We start from the raw sequence: 17,505 nt of genomic DNA, 5'->3' as shown, positions 1-17,505 counted from the left end.
GTTTAAAGAGGCTTTTATTATTTAGGAGTTGTGTTTTATTGACCAAAATAGCAATCAAATCATCTATTAGAAATACTTCTTGGGCTAGCGCCCCGGGTCACTTGGCTAATCCTCCTCCTGCGGCACTGGCACCCCAGGTTCTAGTCCCAATCTGTCCCGGTTGCTCCTCTTCCAGGCCAGCTCTCTGCTGTGGCCCAGGAGTGCAGTGGAGGATGGCCCAGGTGCTTGGGCCCTGCACCCCATGGGAGTCCAGGAGGAAGCACCTGGCACCTGGCTTTGGATCGGTGTAGCGCGCCTGCCGTAGCAGCCACTTGGGGGGTGAACCAACGGAAAAAGGAAGACCTTCTCTCTCTCTCTCTCTCTCTCTCTCTCTCTCTCTCTCTCTCTCTCTCTCACTGTCTAACTCTACCTGTCAAAAAAGAAAAAGAAAGAAAAGAAATACTTCTTTGACAAAACAAAATGCTAATTTAACCTTAAAATAAACCAAGATTACCTAATTTTTGTGCTTATTGCTTATTTTTACATTCTTAAGGGTTTATGTTTTCTTCTGATTACTTGTTCTTTACTGAGAGAGAAATGTAGCAATCTCAGGGAATTGTTAGGAAACTGAGATTTCTAGAGTTGATATTACAATTGATACTACTTTATTTCTGAAAAATTTACTTTGATTAAAAACAAAAATGTACACAAAAATTAAGTGATAGAAATGAAAATGACAGTTCTCTCACAATGTTTATATTATATGGTAGATTCTTTGGTAATTTTATCTCGAAATATCTATTGAATACAAAATAGAAGTATCAGTATACACTAAAGCCAGAATTAAATGTGAGAAGGATAGGAGTAAAACTTGATTTTTACTCCTTTGCCTCCAATATCAAATATTTTACTTACATTACTTAAAAATAATTTTCTCCTTTCACAAAATCTAGCAATCTACCCACATTTTACTAATCACAGGCTTTATCACACAAAGATTTTGTGTCTGAATTCACTAGTTGCTCCCTGTTTATTGGATCATATTTTCAGGTGTGTTATTCTCCGTTTTTAAAAATTCTCACAAAAAATAAAAAAAGTAAAAAAAAAAAACTCGTTTGACTACTGATTTTAGTTCATTTTCAGCTCCCTTTGTTTAAATTAGAGCAAAATTTCTTTGAAGTTTTAGCTGTGCTTACAGTTCTCAAGTTTCTCCTCTTAGTCTTTTTCGGAATTATCCCACTGTGGGGTTAATGAACGCCAACCTTTGTTTTATTGGTCATGTTAGCAGCATTCATTATAGTTGGTCATTCTGTCCTTCCTGAAATATTTCTTTACTTAGCTTCTGTAATAGCAGTCTCTTCCCTCCTACCTCATTAGCTGTTCCATCTTAGTTTCTTTTTTCTGATGCTGCCTTTCTATCTCATTTGTAAATGTTGAACCGTATTGGGATTCTCCATTTGGTCAGTCTGTAGTAAATAGACACACTACCTGACTTTACCTAGTTTCATGAATTTTACCATGTCTTCATTAATGAGTCCCAAATTTGTATCTTGCTGCTTGGCCCAATTCTCCTCTAACTACAGAGTACTATTCCTGCTGCTTTCTTGATAGCTCTGTTTGAAGATTTAATGTGGCTATCAAAATTATCAGGCCTCAAACCAAGTAGTTCATCCTACCCTTTTCAATATGATCTTCCTTTAGTGTCTGATCTCAAGAAACAGTACCCTGTTTGTTGTACTACCTTTGATTTCTTTCATACCCAACATTTCAAATGCCAGGAAATGCCTGTGCCTTCAGAATATAGCCAAATCTGACTTTTTCTGTGTATCTACCATTATTACGTTGGCCTTAGCCACCAGTTTTTCCTTGGATTATTGTAGTAGCTTCCTGTTTATGTAAAACATAAATCATGTTGGGCCGGCGCCGTGGCTCACTAGGCTAATCCTCCGCCTTGCGGCGCCGGCACACTGGGTTCTAGTCCCGGTCGGGGCGCCGGATTCTGTCCCGGTTGCCCCTCTTCCAGGCCAGCTCTCTGCTGTGGCCAGGGAGTGCAGTGGAGGATGGCCCAAGTCCTTGGGACCTGCACCCCATGGGAGACCAGGAGAAGCACCTGGCTCCTGCCATCGGATCAGCGCAGTGCGCTGGCCGCAACGCGCCGACCGCGGCGGCCATTGGAGGATGAACCAACAGCAAAAAGAAGACCTTTCTCTCTGTCTCTCTCTCTCACTGTCCACTCTGCCTGTCAAAAAAAAAAAAAAACAAAAAAAAAACCATAAATCATGTTAATCCCTTCTCAGAATCTTTAGTGACTTCCTTTCACACTTAAGTACATTATAGTTTGTTCTGTTGCCTACAAATTCTTAAGCTCTGTTCACTGTTTCTTTTTTCTAATTTTTTAGCATTGGTTTTCCCTTTTAGTTCCAGCCATAATGTCCAATCATATGTACAGTGTCTAAAAGCCAGGAGTCTTGCATTAGAAATTAATACATTTAAGTGTTTGAGCTACTGTGATCATAGTACTGTCTTGTATGTAGATGTAGGCTCTGAAAAAACAGAGCTATTTTGATTGGTTACATAGACCACAAGGATGAGAATAATTCTTAATTTGGTTAATAATGTAACATACTAAGCATTTTTACCATATAAGATTTTATTGTTTTTTTTTTTTAAGATTTATTTATTTGAAAGAGTTACAGAGAGAGATCTTGTATCCATTTGTTCACCCCATATTTGACTGTAGTAGCTGGGGCTGGGCCAGGCTGAAGCCAGGAACTTCTTCCAGGAACTTCTTCTGGGTCTCACACATGGGTAGCAGGGCCCAAACACTTGGGCCATCTTCTGCTGCTTTTCCCAGACCATTAGCAGGGAGTTGGATCAGTAGTGGAGTAGCCATTATAAGAACCAGTGCCCATATGGGATGCCAGCTTTGCAGATGGTGGCTTTACCCACTATGCCACAATACTGGCCCCATGTATAAGATTTTTAAAATAGGTATATTTTGGAAAGAAAGCATTTTTGTCTTCTAGTAATCCAGTTTTGCTTCTTAGAGAAAATCTATAGGTTTTTTTTTTTCATGCAATTGTAGCATTTTATGTTTATATTAGAATGTTTATCAGTATATTAATATCATCTATCTATATATATCTATTTAATCTTCCTTGCTTTGGTATTTTTACTCAATAGATCTTGAGAATCTGTAAGTTTCCATTATACAGATGTATGGACTATAATTAGTTTAGCTTTGAACAGATAGTGTTACTCCTTTTGCTGCTTTAAAAGTTCTTTTTCATAGTACTCTTTTGAAATTACTTCTGCAGGTTAAATGATTAAAATTTGAATTGTTGGTTTATATATATATAATATTATCATAAATGCTATTTAATTGCTATTTATTGTTACAGTTTACTACATTCCTACCCCGTAGTATTTGACTACAGGGATTAACAAATGTTTTCTGTTACTAGCCAGATAGTAAATATTTCAGGTGTTACACCCCACATACAGTCTGTCTTTTTAAAAAAAATTTTTTTTGAAGATTTGCTTATTTATTTGAAAGAGTTACTGAGAGAGGGAGGGACAGAGAGATCGTCCATCTATTGGTTCATTCCCCAAATGGCTGCAATGGCTAGGGTGGGGCCAGGCCAAAGCCTTCTTCCTGGTGTCCCACATGGGTGCAAGGACCCAAGCACTTGGGCCATCATCTGCTACTTTCCCAGACACATTAGCAGAGAGCTAGATTAGAAGTGGAGCAGTTGGAACTTGAACCAGCACCCCTATGGGATGCTGGTGTTTGGGGAGGCTGTTTTAAGTTGTTACACCACAATGCCAGCCCCTTCATATAGTCTCTTAGCACAGACTATCTATTTTTTGGCCTTGGGTCATGGTTTGTCATTTTTGGTCTATAGCATTGCTGCAAGACTGTTGTCAAAGTCTTCTGTCTGTTCTGTGAACATGATATCTCATTGCATTATTATTTTGACTTTCTTGTATGACCTTCAGTATTTGCCTCTCTGTGAAATGTTTGCTGAAAATTTTTGCTTATATATATATATATATATATATATATTTGGTTGGTTGTATCTGTATTGGAGTCTTATCTTTATATGTTAGAGAAGTTACCCTTTGTGAGATACAGAGTGCAATAAAATATTTTAAATCAAGTTATCCTTTGTCTTTTGATTTGACTTTTTGTGGTCATATTTCATCTTCTATAATTTTATCCAGTAAATTGATCTTTTATTCTAGATTTTGTGTCACCATTAGAAAGGCTTGTCCTTGCTTTATACTTAAATATAATTGCTCCATGGTTTCTTTAATATTACTGTTTTATTTTTTATTTCTTACATAGATAAGTCTGGGATTTATTTGGTGTGGTTTAGGGACCCAGTTTTCCCAGAAGGCTACCCTTTTCTCCTGATATTTTGTTCTGAATTGAAAAGTAGAGATGTTAAAATTTGTTTGCATTATTATTTTTTCAGTATTGACTTCTAATCTACTATAAAACTTAAACTGCTGATCTCATTCACAAAACAGTTACAGATCACATGCTGTGTGGTTAGCCACTTAAGATAAAATGTTAAGAAGAAACAGCTCTAACCCTGACCTTCAGTTGCTTACAGTCAGGTGGATTTGTGTGTGTGTGTGAGTGTGCACGGTCATCCATTTTGATACTGCACTTTGTATGTTCTTCCTAATTGTCTCTTACTAGAATTTTCAAGTGGAAAAATAATGATAGACTAGTGCAATGAATATCTATAATATCACTCACTGTTCTCTCGTCACCCCTACCTTCCTACTTCTCTCTGTGTGGCATGTTACGTGAAAAATAGTTGCACTAGATGACATGTGGCGTCACCTGCAAGTTCCTCAGAATGTGTCTTTTAAGATGTTACCATGTGTTTTACTGTTTTCTGAAGTAATGCTTTAAAAAGAATGGTTTTCCAAGTCTTTTATTTCATTTATATTTATTAGCAAGCCTTCTTCTGATAAAAAGATTTTCCCCTCTCTTGCCTTTTTGGTATCCTTATGGACTCAGAATATTTTTATTTATTCATCACCACACTGTTTCTGAATTTCAGTTTGTTTTTCTGGCTGAGTAGGGAGTCTTATCACCATCTTCTTCATAATTTTATTTCCCAAACTTGCACAGTATTTACTAGAGTGATTCCCTAATAAATATTGAACAATCTCAAAGAGGATCATTTATGTTTTAGAAAGATAATTATGGTGACTGTGGAGGAGGGCAACTTGAGGAAAGCTTTCATGTGGACTCTGAATTAAGATTTGATTCTAAATAATCCAGCTCAAATCAACTTAAACTAAGAGGGGGAATTTTTTGTAATGAGGAATCCAGGGAAGGATTGAAGAAGGGTTCACCTGGGCTTCAGTAACAAATAAAAACAAGGATTCCAGTGCCACTTACAGTTTCAGTCCTTGCTTCACTCTGTTTATATCAGTTCCAATTTACTTGTGAACCGCCTAAATGTGGTTTGTTGGTAGGATTTATAAAAATGTAGTTGCTTCCTAGATGTTTATGTGATTTGAGTTAGTTAGTACACTGTTGAAGATACTTGCAGTAGGTCAGGAAGTGATATGCATTTAGAACACGGTGCAGACTGGAAAAGATGGATTTAGAGAGATTAATTAGTGCAGTTGACAGAATTTGTCCAGGGAGGAAAAAATTAGGGCAATTCTCTTTTCTGTTTGAATAATTATTGGTTTGGCGAATCTCACGTAAGGGAAATACAAGTATAGGAAGTGTATGCTGATAAGTTAGATTTTAGGGATATTAAGTTGGAATTGTCTAGGGAAGATGAAGAAGCTAGTTCAATTTAAACATCCAGATTGGAAGAAAGGTTTAAGTGAAAGTGCTTTAGGAAGTTAATAGTAGAAATCAAAACTATGGAGAAGAATAAAATAGCTCAATCTAAGTATATGAAATAAAAAAACTGGAATCCTAGAGAAAAAGCTATCCTGAAGCCATGAACAGAGGAAGAAGAGTATGAAATAAATATAAATCAATTAGAAAGGTAAGAAGAAATACACTGTGAAGAAACCAAAGCAATTTTATTCAGGTGGGCTATGCCACATAAATCAGTTGGATTTGACCATTCAAAAGTTGCTGATTATGTTAATAAAAATAGTCCCGTGGGAAGTTGGGATCTGAGGCAGAAACAAACTAGGATAGACTTTTTTTTTCCCTTTAAGTTTGTAAAGGAAAGGCAAATGAGGGCAGAGGGCTGGGGGATTTCTTTCTATTAAATTTTTTATTTGCTTGCCAGAGAAAACTAGTGAGAGAGAGCTGCCATTGTTTTATTTTCCAAATACCTATAACAGCTGGCCCTGGGCTGGCTGCACTGAAGCTGGAAGCCAGAAAATCCGTATGGGTCTGCCAGGTGTATGGCAGGAAGCCAATTACTTGAGCCATTACCACTGCCTGTCAGAGTCTGCTGTAGCAGGAAGCAGGAGTTAGGCGCCACAGGCCAGTGTTTGAATGCAGGTGGTCTGAAGCGGGATGATGTAGGCATCTTAACTGTTAAGCTAAATGCGTTTCGCCTGGGGGATTTTTGTTTTATTTTGAAACTGGAGAGACTTTAGTATTACTTATGTAGTTACGAGTAGTAAGCAATTTTTTAAAAATTCTAGACTGGATAAATTTTACTTTTATGTTTAAAAATTTATCATTGTAAACATTAACTGATTAAGTAGTTATTAATGTTGGTTCAGAGAAAATGGGACTCAAAGATGAGAGACCTGCATCCTAAGCTCCACTTCTGAGAATAATCACCATAGTAATCATAATGATCACTTTTATATTCTCCTCTGTGTCTGCCACTGTGTAGTAGGTCCTTTTCTCATACTGTCACTAATCCTCACCACAAATTAATCCCAAGGTGAGTATTATGCTGTTTTCTAGATAGACTCTGAGGCTTTCCTTCTCCAGATCACATAGATGTTCAGGATCATGCTATGATTTCAACACAGATATGTCTGATTCTGAAGTTGGTGCTCTTTTCTCTGTATCACATTGCTTTTTTTTATCATCTCAAGTAGTTTTCAAGTTTTGGTTCCCCATTTTCTTAACTATCAGATAGGGATAGTCATATCTGTCAGATCTTTGTCAAAGTGTGTTAAATGAATACTGTGGTAATATTATCTTTATTTTGTATGAAAAGAAGGATACATTATATACCAGACAGACCTTATAATTGTGGTCATCTTTAGCACTGTTATTTGTCTAAACAGTATTTTACTTTTTAAGGTGGTGGTATCATGGATACAGAAATGTCTGAAGATATAGACCACAACTTAACTCCTACCCTTGACAGCATGCCTTATGGAATGCCGAATCAAACAGGATCTGAAAATTCATTGCTGGATGAAGATGATTATTTTTTGAACTCTGGGGATCTTGCAGGAATTCCAGTCGTTGGTAGTGACAATGAGGATGAACAGGATTTTAGTTCAAAGGACAATCTTGTTTCTTCAATTCATACTGATGATAGCTTGGAAGTAGAGAGAAGAGTTACACAGCATGAATCAGACAATGAAAATGAAATACAAATTCCAAATAAATTAAAGAAAGACTTTCCAAAACAGTTTGACCAGGTTTCTGTTTTTAAATCAATACAGAAAGATTTTAGTCTAGTGAGAGAAAACAGCAAAGAGACATTCTCTGGAAAGGAGAAAAATAGAGACGTAACTTTTCATGAACGTGAAAAACGGTTGGATAAACCCCATAAAGATATGGATTCAAGGTTGAAAAGCAGTTTTTTTGATAAAGCAGGTAATAATTGTTGAAATAGAATGCAAAACACAGTAACAAATACTGATAATGTAGTTTTATTACTTTTGATGTTAAGTGAAGTATGAACAATTAAATTCATTGTAAGCTTGTCATTTTTCTTTTATCCTTGTTCTTTGCAGAGTGACTGAATGTCTCCCAGTAACTTTTGATAATGGTATAAATGGTTGAAACATAGCTCTAAACCTCATTTCTCCCTCCCCTGGTTGCAATATTTTGATGAGAAGGCAAGATACTCGAACCACCTGTTCATTTTCTTTGGTTGAACATTGGACCTGAGGTTGGATTTAACTTCTTTGTGCTGTAAGCACTAATTCAAATTGCTGTCCCACCAATTAGTCCAAATTAGGAAGTAGGTTTTTTTAAAAAGATTTTTTCCTGTTTTTTTAATTAGAAGTTTCTTGAGGCTCATTTTGAGCTTCTTTGCCCAGTGTTCTGTATACTTTAGCTCCAGTTCTGTTCTTGAATATATCATGTTTTCTTGTATGCTTTCCTTTCCTCCAACTATTTCATTTGCTTGTATGCCATTTTCTCTCTTTATATATGCCTTCAAAAGTACTTCTTACCCCAACAGTGCCTAACTCATAAACTTCTTCTACCTTGTAGTCATTTCTAACTGTTCTACATCAAAAATAAATTGTTTCCTGATCTGTAGTTCCACAGCATTTTGTTCATACCTTATTATTTATAGTACATATCCAGTATTATAGTTTACTACTTGTTTTGCCTTACTTACTAGGGTAGGCATTTCTTGAGGGCCAGATTATATATTACTCATCTTTGTGTTCCTGGGGCCTAACCTGGTGCAGTGAAAATTAAAATCTTTAAATAGATGTGAAGCAAAGAGTGTGGTATATCAATCCCTATCCTACTGACAATGCTAGGAAATAGAGTAAACCATTATTGTTAAAAAAAAAAAAGCACCACTATTTTGAGTATTAATTATGAACAAGACTGAGCAAGGACATACTATATTTTTTGATATATATGATTCCATTTATATTTTAAGTTTTCCATATTAAAGATACTTAGTTTTTGGGAACCATTTATCTTAACATCTATTGGAAAGAACAAGACCATGTCGAGCAGTAGAAGTATTAGTGGCTAGTTGAATGGCATGATATTTAATTTATAACTAAAGACAATGGTAGAAAAATTTGTCCTAAGTGTAGGAAGATTTCTTTCAAATAACTAAAAAAGTATATTTTAGAAGTTCTTAGAGATAGTTTTTAACTTTGTGAACAGGGAAGATTTTTATACAGGGGAGGTGTACTTTGAGCAGATTCTGGAAAACTGTAAAGATGAGGCTAGACAGAAGGAAATTGTAATAGAATTAGCACAAATTGGGAAGAAAAAGTAACTAATAAATAACCCAAAGCAAAGTGACTAAAGTAACCAGTTTATGTTTGAGCAAAGAAAAAGTGTTGAAGTAAAGCTGAAAGTTAGGTGGGACGGATTATGCACAACTTTGAGTGAAACTACTTTTTGGGTGTTTTTTAGGACCCAGTTCACTCTAATGAGCATCTTTGTTGGAAAAGAGAGGTAATGATCAAACGATAGCTTTTGAGGTCATTCTTTATAAAATTTGTTATTCATATACATATGTTTGTTTGTTTTTTTTTTCTTTCAATAGCTAATCAAGTTGAAGAAACATTACATACTCATTTACCACAAACCCCAGAAACAAACTTTAGGGTAAGTTTTCAGTGTGTATGTAGATAACTGTAACTGTGGCAAGTGTCAAATTTTTCTTTATGTCACTTTCTAAACTCTATTATGTGTTAGGTACAGCACTGATTATCTTTACTGATTATCTTTTTTCTTCTTCTTCTTCTTCTTCTTCTTCTTTTTTTTTTTTTTTTTTTTTTTTAGTTTGTTATATTATTTGGGTAAAGGCATCTTGGAGACATTCTAAGAAACCTCAGCTCTTAGGTTCTTTACTTATATTTGCTATTTAGACCTGTAGCACAATTACTTTTAGGTGTAGGGACTCTAATGAATGTCCATCAAGTTCTTCCTTTCTGATGAACTTTTCTTTGGGTGTTAAACCTGAAGAGGAATAATTTTAAAACTGAATATTTATTAATCCTTTATATTGTGTTTTAGGATTCCAGCTATCCATTTGCCAATAAAGAATCCATTGGTTTGGAACTGGGGAATTCCTTTGCATCAAATATTAGAATTAAAGAAGAACCTTTGGATGATGAGTATGACAAAGCAATGGCACCACAGCAGGGACTACTAGACAAAATTAAAGATGAACCTGACAATGCTCAAGTAAACATTTCACCTTTTTTCCTTCCCCTTCTTTTTGTTCCACACATTGAATTATTCATTTGAGAGAGGAAGTGCATAAGAAGTGAATTAGTTTGTTGACAGGGTAACAACAGGAAACTGTTAAAGGAGGTTGAGGCAATTTAAATTATGTTGAAATATTTTTAAAAAAATTAAATGAAACTTTTCCTGAGTAGTGACTAAGGTTTTTAATCAGTCTTGGTTTCTGAATACTATTGTGAGTGTTGCAGTGAATTTCATTGCAGGATTAGGGAAAGGATGAAGAGTCTTCAGGGATTTGAGATTGGTACAGTTGAAGGTTTATGGTGGTTTATGGGAATGTGGTGTTATAAATCTTTTGCAGTGACTGCTACTGAATTACTATTTTACAGGAAGGGTTAATGGATAGATTATCTTTGGAGGTTTATTTGATTATAGAACCAGTTCATTGGATTTGTAGATTTAAGATAAAGCAGGCTTGATGAGTAGTAATAACATGATTCCAGTGTGAGATCTGAAATCAAAGTTAGGATATAGCTCTGCTATTTTAAGGTTGCTGTGGAAGTAAAAGTCATAGAGATCTTTTAAGTCTGAAATACTGAAGTCCGCTCAGTTATCCATGAACTTAATGACATTGCAGTAGTTACAATGAGAAAAAGAAATTATATCAGATGCTGTAGCTGTAGTCATTTTGAAGTGCAGGATAAGATGCAGAAGAGTTGAATGCAAAATAGCAGCAATTATTTGAAGATTGTTTATGTTTTGTAAAGAAGGCATTAATTCAGAGGATGAGAAGTAAAGATACTATAAAGGTGTTTTTTTTTATTTTTTATTTTATTTTATTTTTAATGACATTTGATTAGGAGAAATCTTATCCTTTCCTATGTTTCTGTTAGGGGACTTGAGAATGTTAGACTTCTGTGGGAGGTGTTTTTTGTTTTGTTTTGTTTTGTTTTCCCCCTATTCGGTTTTTACTGAACAGGATTTCTTAACTTTGGCACCATTGACATTTTGGGCCAGATTATTCTTTGTTGTGAGGGATTATCCTGTGCATAGCAGTATGTTTAATAGCATCTTTTGCCTCTACCTACTAGATTCCAATAGCAACTTCCTCCTCCACTGGTTGTAAACCATAGAAATGTTTCCAGACATTGCCAGATACCTGCTGGGGAGCAAAATCTCTTTAAAATCTCCATTTTAGAGTAAGGAGATGGAAAAATAGGAGATTGTAGAGGTAGGTTGATATGTGAGCTAGACTGATGCACAATTTAGCAAGCGTTCCATGGTACCCAGTGCAAGACAGATGGGTCAGAGTAGTGCTGGTGGTCTAGCTGAAGGGATTAGATGGCTATGAGAGTAGTTGCTATAAAAAAGAAGATGGTAGAAGAAATAAGAAAATATTTCAATAGAAGGTAGATTAAAAGCATATTTCTAGAAGTAGATAAAATAGAGATCTTGGATATCTAAATTAGTTATAGATAGGTGTCCTGATAACCAAGGAAAGTTCCTGTGGCAGTATTTGCTTCTGAATACTGCAACGATGTATGAATGCAAGACAGATCTTGTGTTTCTTTATATGCCTCAATGTGGATTATGAGAAATCCATAAGAAATCATAATGTTGGCAGGCTACCAAAGACATCTTTTTTTGGTACATGACTCAAAGATACTTCCATGAGACAAAAAGCCATTATGGCAAAGACCAAATACAATGGAACCAGAGGACACTGGGGAGGTTATTAGTATTACTGTGGTTTTTTTTTTTTTTTTTTTTTTTTTTTTGGACAGGCAGAGTGGACAGTGAGAGAGAGAGACAGAGAGAAAGGTCTTCCTTTTTGCCGTTGGTTCACCCTCCAATGGCCGCCGCAGCCGGCGCACCATGCTGCCGATGGCAGGAGCCAGGTACTTCTCCTGGTCTCCCATTGGGTGCAGGGCCCAAGCACTTGGGCCATCCTCCACTGCACTCCCTGGCCACAGCAGAGAGCTGGCCTGGAAGAGGGGCAACCGGGACAGAATCCGGTGCCCCGACTGGGACTAGAACCCGGTGTGCCAGCGCCGCAAGGCGGAGGATTAGCCTAGTGAGCCGCGGCGCCAGCCAGTATTACTGTTTTCAAAACAGTCAGAGGTACCAGTGATTAGAGAATAGAAATGGGATAGGATGAATAGAAATACCTACATTTTTATAGTTTATTCGAAATTATTTAATGCTAAATATGATTATGAGAAGGAGCTTCCCCAAAGCTCACCACCTATGGATTTCAGAACCAGATTGTAATGTGGGTAGATCCTGGGCATGAGATCTTTACCCTAAAAGGCAGTCGTGGCATGTGAGTGAATAAAGCTAGGTTTTCTCTGAGTAATTCTCTGTCTCATTAGCCATATCAATCCTATAGGATCAGACATTTGATAATTCTTTTAGAAAATTCCCAGGGCAGCTCATAGGAACTGTAGCAATCTGATTCATTCTTTCCTTCTTGCCCTTCCCCCTTCCCTCCTTCTCTTCCTTCTGCCCATGTCCCAGTGTCCCCTCCCCTCTTCTTCCACTACCCCTCCACCCGTTCTTGCCCTGTTCTTGTAGATTTCTCTCCCCCATGGCATTGGAAGTCTATGTTCCTTTCTTTTCAATGGTGCATAATGCCTTATTAATCTTATTTTCCATGGACTGGAAAAGAGAATTCCAATGTATTTTCATAGTCTTGAAAACAGTACTTTTAATCTCTTTTAATATACTGATAGATTTTATAGTTTAGTTTTCACCATCAATTACTAGTAACTTCTCTTGGTTCAATAAAATCAAAGTTTCAGCTTTTTAGAACCTCTCTTGGCTTTTCTGTGTGCTTATTAACTTTGCAGTTTTGCTTTCAGCTCACTTTCTAATTCTATATTTTACGCAGTTCATTTTGATCTTAATTTCTTTCCTTTCCTATATAAGGCACTAAAGTACTAAAATATGTGTACATAAAATTAACTTCTGTCCATTTGCACTTGCTTACTTCTTCAGTTATATTTCTGGATCTGTCAGTTACTGTCCTCCTGTTTCTGTTACTGGCATAAATAACATCATCTGGCTTCTTAGGTTCATTTCTTCATTCTAATCCCATTGCATGCTACTGTAGTATTTCCTATAGTATTTTTATAATTACAAATACTTTTACATGAGCTATGTTTCATTCTCCTAACAGCCCTATCTATATGAAGTGACCAGAGTAGAGGATATTAAAACCATATTTGTCACTGAGGCCGCTGGGGTTCCAATGAGGAGCCACAATCTGGATATTGTTTTTATTATTCTGCCAATCTTTCTATAACTAGAAGTTGTTTAATTTTAAAAGTGCCTATGGAAAGTTTGAAATAGAAACTTTAAATATAGCTAGAGACCTCATTTTTCCTTTTTCCATATATTCTAACAGCCACTCAGTAAATATTACATTAAAATCACAATGTATTTCTTTTATTTTGCTCATAATAGTAGAGCGCTAATCTGTAATCTCTTGTTGAAATAAACGGATTAAGATAGAAAAGCAGGAGTGGCATTTAACCAAGCAGTCAAGATGTCTGTGTTCCACACGTTGGAGTGTCTGGGTTTGATTCCCGGTTCCAGCTTCCTGCTAATAATGCAGGCCCTGGGAGACACCAGTGATGGATCAAGTAATTAGTTTCCTGCCATACACATGGGAGTCCTGGATTGTGTTCCTGGTCCTTGTCTGCAGCCTCAGCCCAGTCCCAGCCACTGCAAGTGTCTGGGGGAGTAAACTGATGGATGGGAGCTTTCTGTCTGCCTGTCTCTACATCTCTCTGTCTTTGTATTTCCCGTGATCTTTCTGTAGCTATGCCTCTCAAATAAAAATTTTAAAAATGGCAAGCATGTTATCTAATTGTCACAAGAGTGATCCTTGCAGTCTTGGAAAGTAGAATGCAGTAATTTAAATGTTGGGACTTTATTTTAGCCATGTCAAGTTAATTTTTATATAGAAACTGTATTCTTCATTTTTAAAAACTGTGCTGGGGCAGTGTGTTGTGGAGCAGCTGGTTAAGTGACTGCTTGGGGCACATGCATCCCATATCAGTGTGCCAGTTCAAGTTCCAGCTCTTCTGCTTCTGATCTATCTTCCTGGTAATGCATTCTGGGAGTTAGGAGATAATGGCTTGGGTCCCTACCATCCATGTGGGAGAACTGGATGGAGTTCCTGGCTCATGACTGTGGCCTGGCCCAACTTTGGCTGTTGGGGGCCTTTGGGGAGTGAACCAGTAGATGGAAGATCAGTTCTCTCTGTCTCTGTCTCTCTCATTCTCCTTCTGTTTCTTTCCCTCTTTCTGCTGCTACACCCTTAAAGTAAATGAAAATAAAATGCTCAGCAAAAATACTGTCCTAGAATATTGATATGGATCCTCCTTTGTGGTAATTGAAAAAAAAGTAAACATGTTGGTAAAGGATTATCTGTTTTGACACCTGTGTTTTTCTGTTTCTGAAAACTTTTCAGTCATCAGCCACATACCTACTAATTATTAATTATTTGCTACTCATTTATTTATAAAATATTTGTGACATTTTAAGAGATGGTACATAGAAACCAAACATGATTCTGCTTTGAAGACATTAAGAGATGTACAAACATTATATTTAAAATATGCTTATCTACATAGTTAATATATGCTTGAGGCTTAAGTAATATGTCAGATGTTTGGAATAACTGTCACAGAGTACAAGAGCTAACAGGGGACTATTAGTGTATACCAATGAGTATTGGTTATTTCTGGAGTTTTCTGAGATTAAAAAGAATTTTTCATTGCAAATTTGTTGTAATACACTTTTTAACATAGGTATGATAAGTGTATTAGAAATCTTTTAATAGTATTTGTGTAGGTACTTTATTAGATGCCAAAAGACATCTCACATAATTCATTACACATTTCTTAGATACTCTTGATCATAGTAAGGAAATACCTTCTTTAGACCTTTGGCAGTCATTGAATTTGAAAGTAGAATGATGTAAACCGTCTGTTAATACTTATGAAAAGAATACAGATTATTGATGTCAGCATTATTTAACTCTTGTTGGATTTTCACCCCATACCTGTTGAAGGAATTAGAAGAAAAAATAATGGAAAAGGGGAGATAAAATTATCATCATTTGCTGGTAAGGTTCTTTATATAAGAGAATTAACAGAATTCATGAACATTTAGTGGAGTACTTAGTTTAATTATAGTTATAAAATAACAATATTTCTATGAATCACTTTCCCATTTATATTGTATAATGACAAGGATACATTGTTCTCAGCAGCAATTAAAAATACTGTGTCAAATAAAAGACAGCTTTAATGAATGTACAGATAAATGAATGGAAAGTTTATTTGTTACATATTTTTGAATATAAGAAATATCATGGTGTCATTTATTCCTGAATTAAGATACAGATTTGATGTAATTTGGATGAGAAAATAAATGGTAAGGTTCTGAATTTTTGAAGAATAATAGGCATGCACATGCACACGTATGTTACATATATATTTCAGAAAATAGTTGGAGAATTGAGAGTGGCAGGCCCTGTGAAATGATGAAATCCCACAATTTCATAAGGATAGTATGATAAGATTACTCAGAATGAGAATGATGCAGAATAGATAACCCCAAAATAGACATTTTAAATAATTTGTTGTAGAATCAGTGGAAAATGGAAATAATTTAGAGAAAGAACAAAAAAAAAGCCCTTTGTACACTAAACTGAATATATCCCAATTGGACCAAAACAGGGGTTGGCAAATTATCAGTGGCTGGCTAAACCCAACTTGCCCCATTTGATTGTTTTGTTTTTATTTTTCCACCCACTGCTTTTATAAATAAAGTTTTATTCTGGAACATTGCCTCATTCATTTATATTTTGTCTATGGGTGCTTTTGCTCTACCAGGGGAGAGTTCAATAGTTGCAACAGAGACCATATGGCCTGCAAAGTCGAAAATATTTACTATCTGGCCCTTTGCAGATAAATGTTTGCTGACCCCTGGATTAAAGGACTGTATTATAAACAGTGAAACTGCTTTCTTATAATTTTATTATGGAAGTAAAACTTTGTAAGAGATAGAAGAAATCACAAAGGTAAAGACTCAGATTTTTGGCATACAAATGGAAACCAGTACATAAAATTTCTAATTCAGTACATATTGAGGAAATGTTGATAACAGATGCTACAGAGTGTTGTTCTATGATGGACTTTTGTAAATCAGCATTTAAGAACTTCAAGTTGAAACAAAATGGAAATAAATTGCTGGAGTAAATATAGTTAATAGTTTCATTAGTGAAAGCAGTCTGTCAGTAGGTCTTGCAAACCTTATTCTGTGCATTCGAATCTAATAATTATACTTCCTTAACGAATAATCCTGAATATGGTGTTATGAATAAAGATAATCATCATGGCATTAATTGATTGTGCTGAATGTATGGAAACATTTATTAATGACCAACATTGGATTGTTACTATATCATGTAAGTGCCTTCCAAAGCCATATTTGGAGCCTGAGATAAAAGGGAAATTTCAGAAATACTAATCCTGTCTTTAAGTTGTAACCTTTTGTTCATTGTTACTTTTGCATAAATTTTGATTTTAAAAATACTGCATTAAAAATGCTCTTTTGGGTTTTGAGGGTTTTGGCACACTTAGTTGTGTGCCTAAGGCAAGTAAGTGCCTTACCCACTCATCCCAGTCACATCCCCGTGTAATCTGGTATGTCTGTTAAGAATATTGGTATTTCTCAGATGTGGAATGTACTCAGAAACCTTCCACCACAAAAAAGGAGTCTTGAAGGGCTTTGCACTTTTCAGTATGATAAACGCTATGTTAAAATAAAAGGTAAAACTGTCACTTACGGGTTTCACAATATAGCCGTATAATTGGAAAAGCAAACAACATTGAAAACTTATAGAACTCAGTTATGTGGTGGTTATTCTTGACTTAAAATGTGTTAACATGCATCTAAAAATCATTGAAATATGCATGATTTGGAAAATACTATTAAAGAATTTTCAGACTACTAGGACCTCAAGGGTTCTTGACTTTGATTTTAGAAATATTGGTTTTTAGCCATTAGAAGTTACTTTAGGGTACTATGTAATAATACGTAAAAGTTTAAATGATTAAAGTGAATACAATAACAATTTGTAAGAATGGCATATTTAGTGTAATTAAACTATGTAAAGAAATAAAACCTCTGAATAGAGGGGAAAAGACTGGAAAGAAATATATCGAAAGAATAACAGTGGATATTTTGGGGTGATAGAAATGTGACTCTATAGTTATATATGTTTTCTATAGTTATTATGTATTACTTTTATAATAATATAATAATGACTCTATAGTTATATATGTTTTCTATAGTTACTATGTATTACTTTTATAATAAGCAGTAATTTAAAATACTATATTGAAGACTTTGCAAAAGTAATTTATACA

At 35.5% G+C, this 17,505-nt stretch overlaps 1 protein-coding gene across 15 annotated transcripts in view; it reads left to right on the top strand.

Annotated features, from left to right (window-relative positions):
- ZMYM4 (zinc finger MYM-type containing 4) overlaps nucleotides 1–17,505 on the top strand; it is a 184,213-nt gene that overhangs the window by 89,651 nt on the left and 77,057 nt on the right. For 9 of the 15 annotated variants that reach the window (XR_011390787.1, XR_011390786.1, XM_051832150.2 and 6 more), the window contains 3 exons: nucleotides 7,241–7,765; nucleotides 9,417–9,478; nucleotides 9,890–10,060. The exons of 2 other annotated variants lie outside the window; for them this stretch is intronic. Coding sequence is in view for 9 of the 13 variants with exons in the window: in XM_051832150.2 (XP_051688110.2) it covers nucleotides 7,241–7,765; nucleotides 9,417–9,478; nucleotides 9,890–10,060 (758 nt within the window). In the remaining 4 variants the exon portion in view is untranslated. Of the gene's footprint in view, nucleotides 1–7,240; nucleotides 7,766–7,955; nucleotides 8,087–9,416; nucleotides 9,479–9,889; nucleotides 10,061–15,140; nucleotides 15,195–16,041; nucleotides 16,542–17,505 lie in introns of those variants that run through there. 4 more of the 15 variants (XM_051832151.2, XM_070078773.1, XM_051832153.2 and 1 more) reach the window with 4 other exon arrangements.

This window comes from Oryctolagus cuniculus, chromosome 7 (assembly GCF_964237555.1).
Source record: "Oryctolagus cuniculus chromosome 7, mOryCun1.1, whole genome shotgun sequence".
NCBI lineage: Eukaryota > Metazoa > Chordata > Mammalia > Lagomorpha > Leporidae > Oryctolagus > Oryctolagus cuniculus.
The sequence above is the reverse complement of the archived record's forward strand: the minus strand, read 5'-3'. Positions and strand labels throughout refer to the sequence as shown.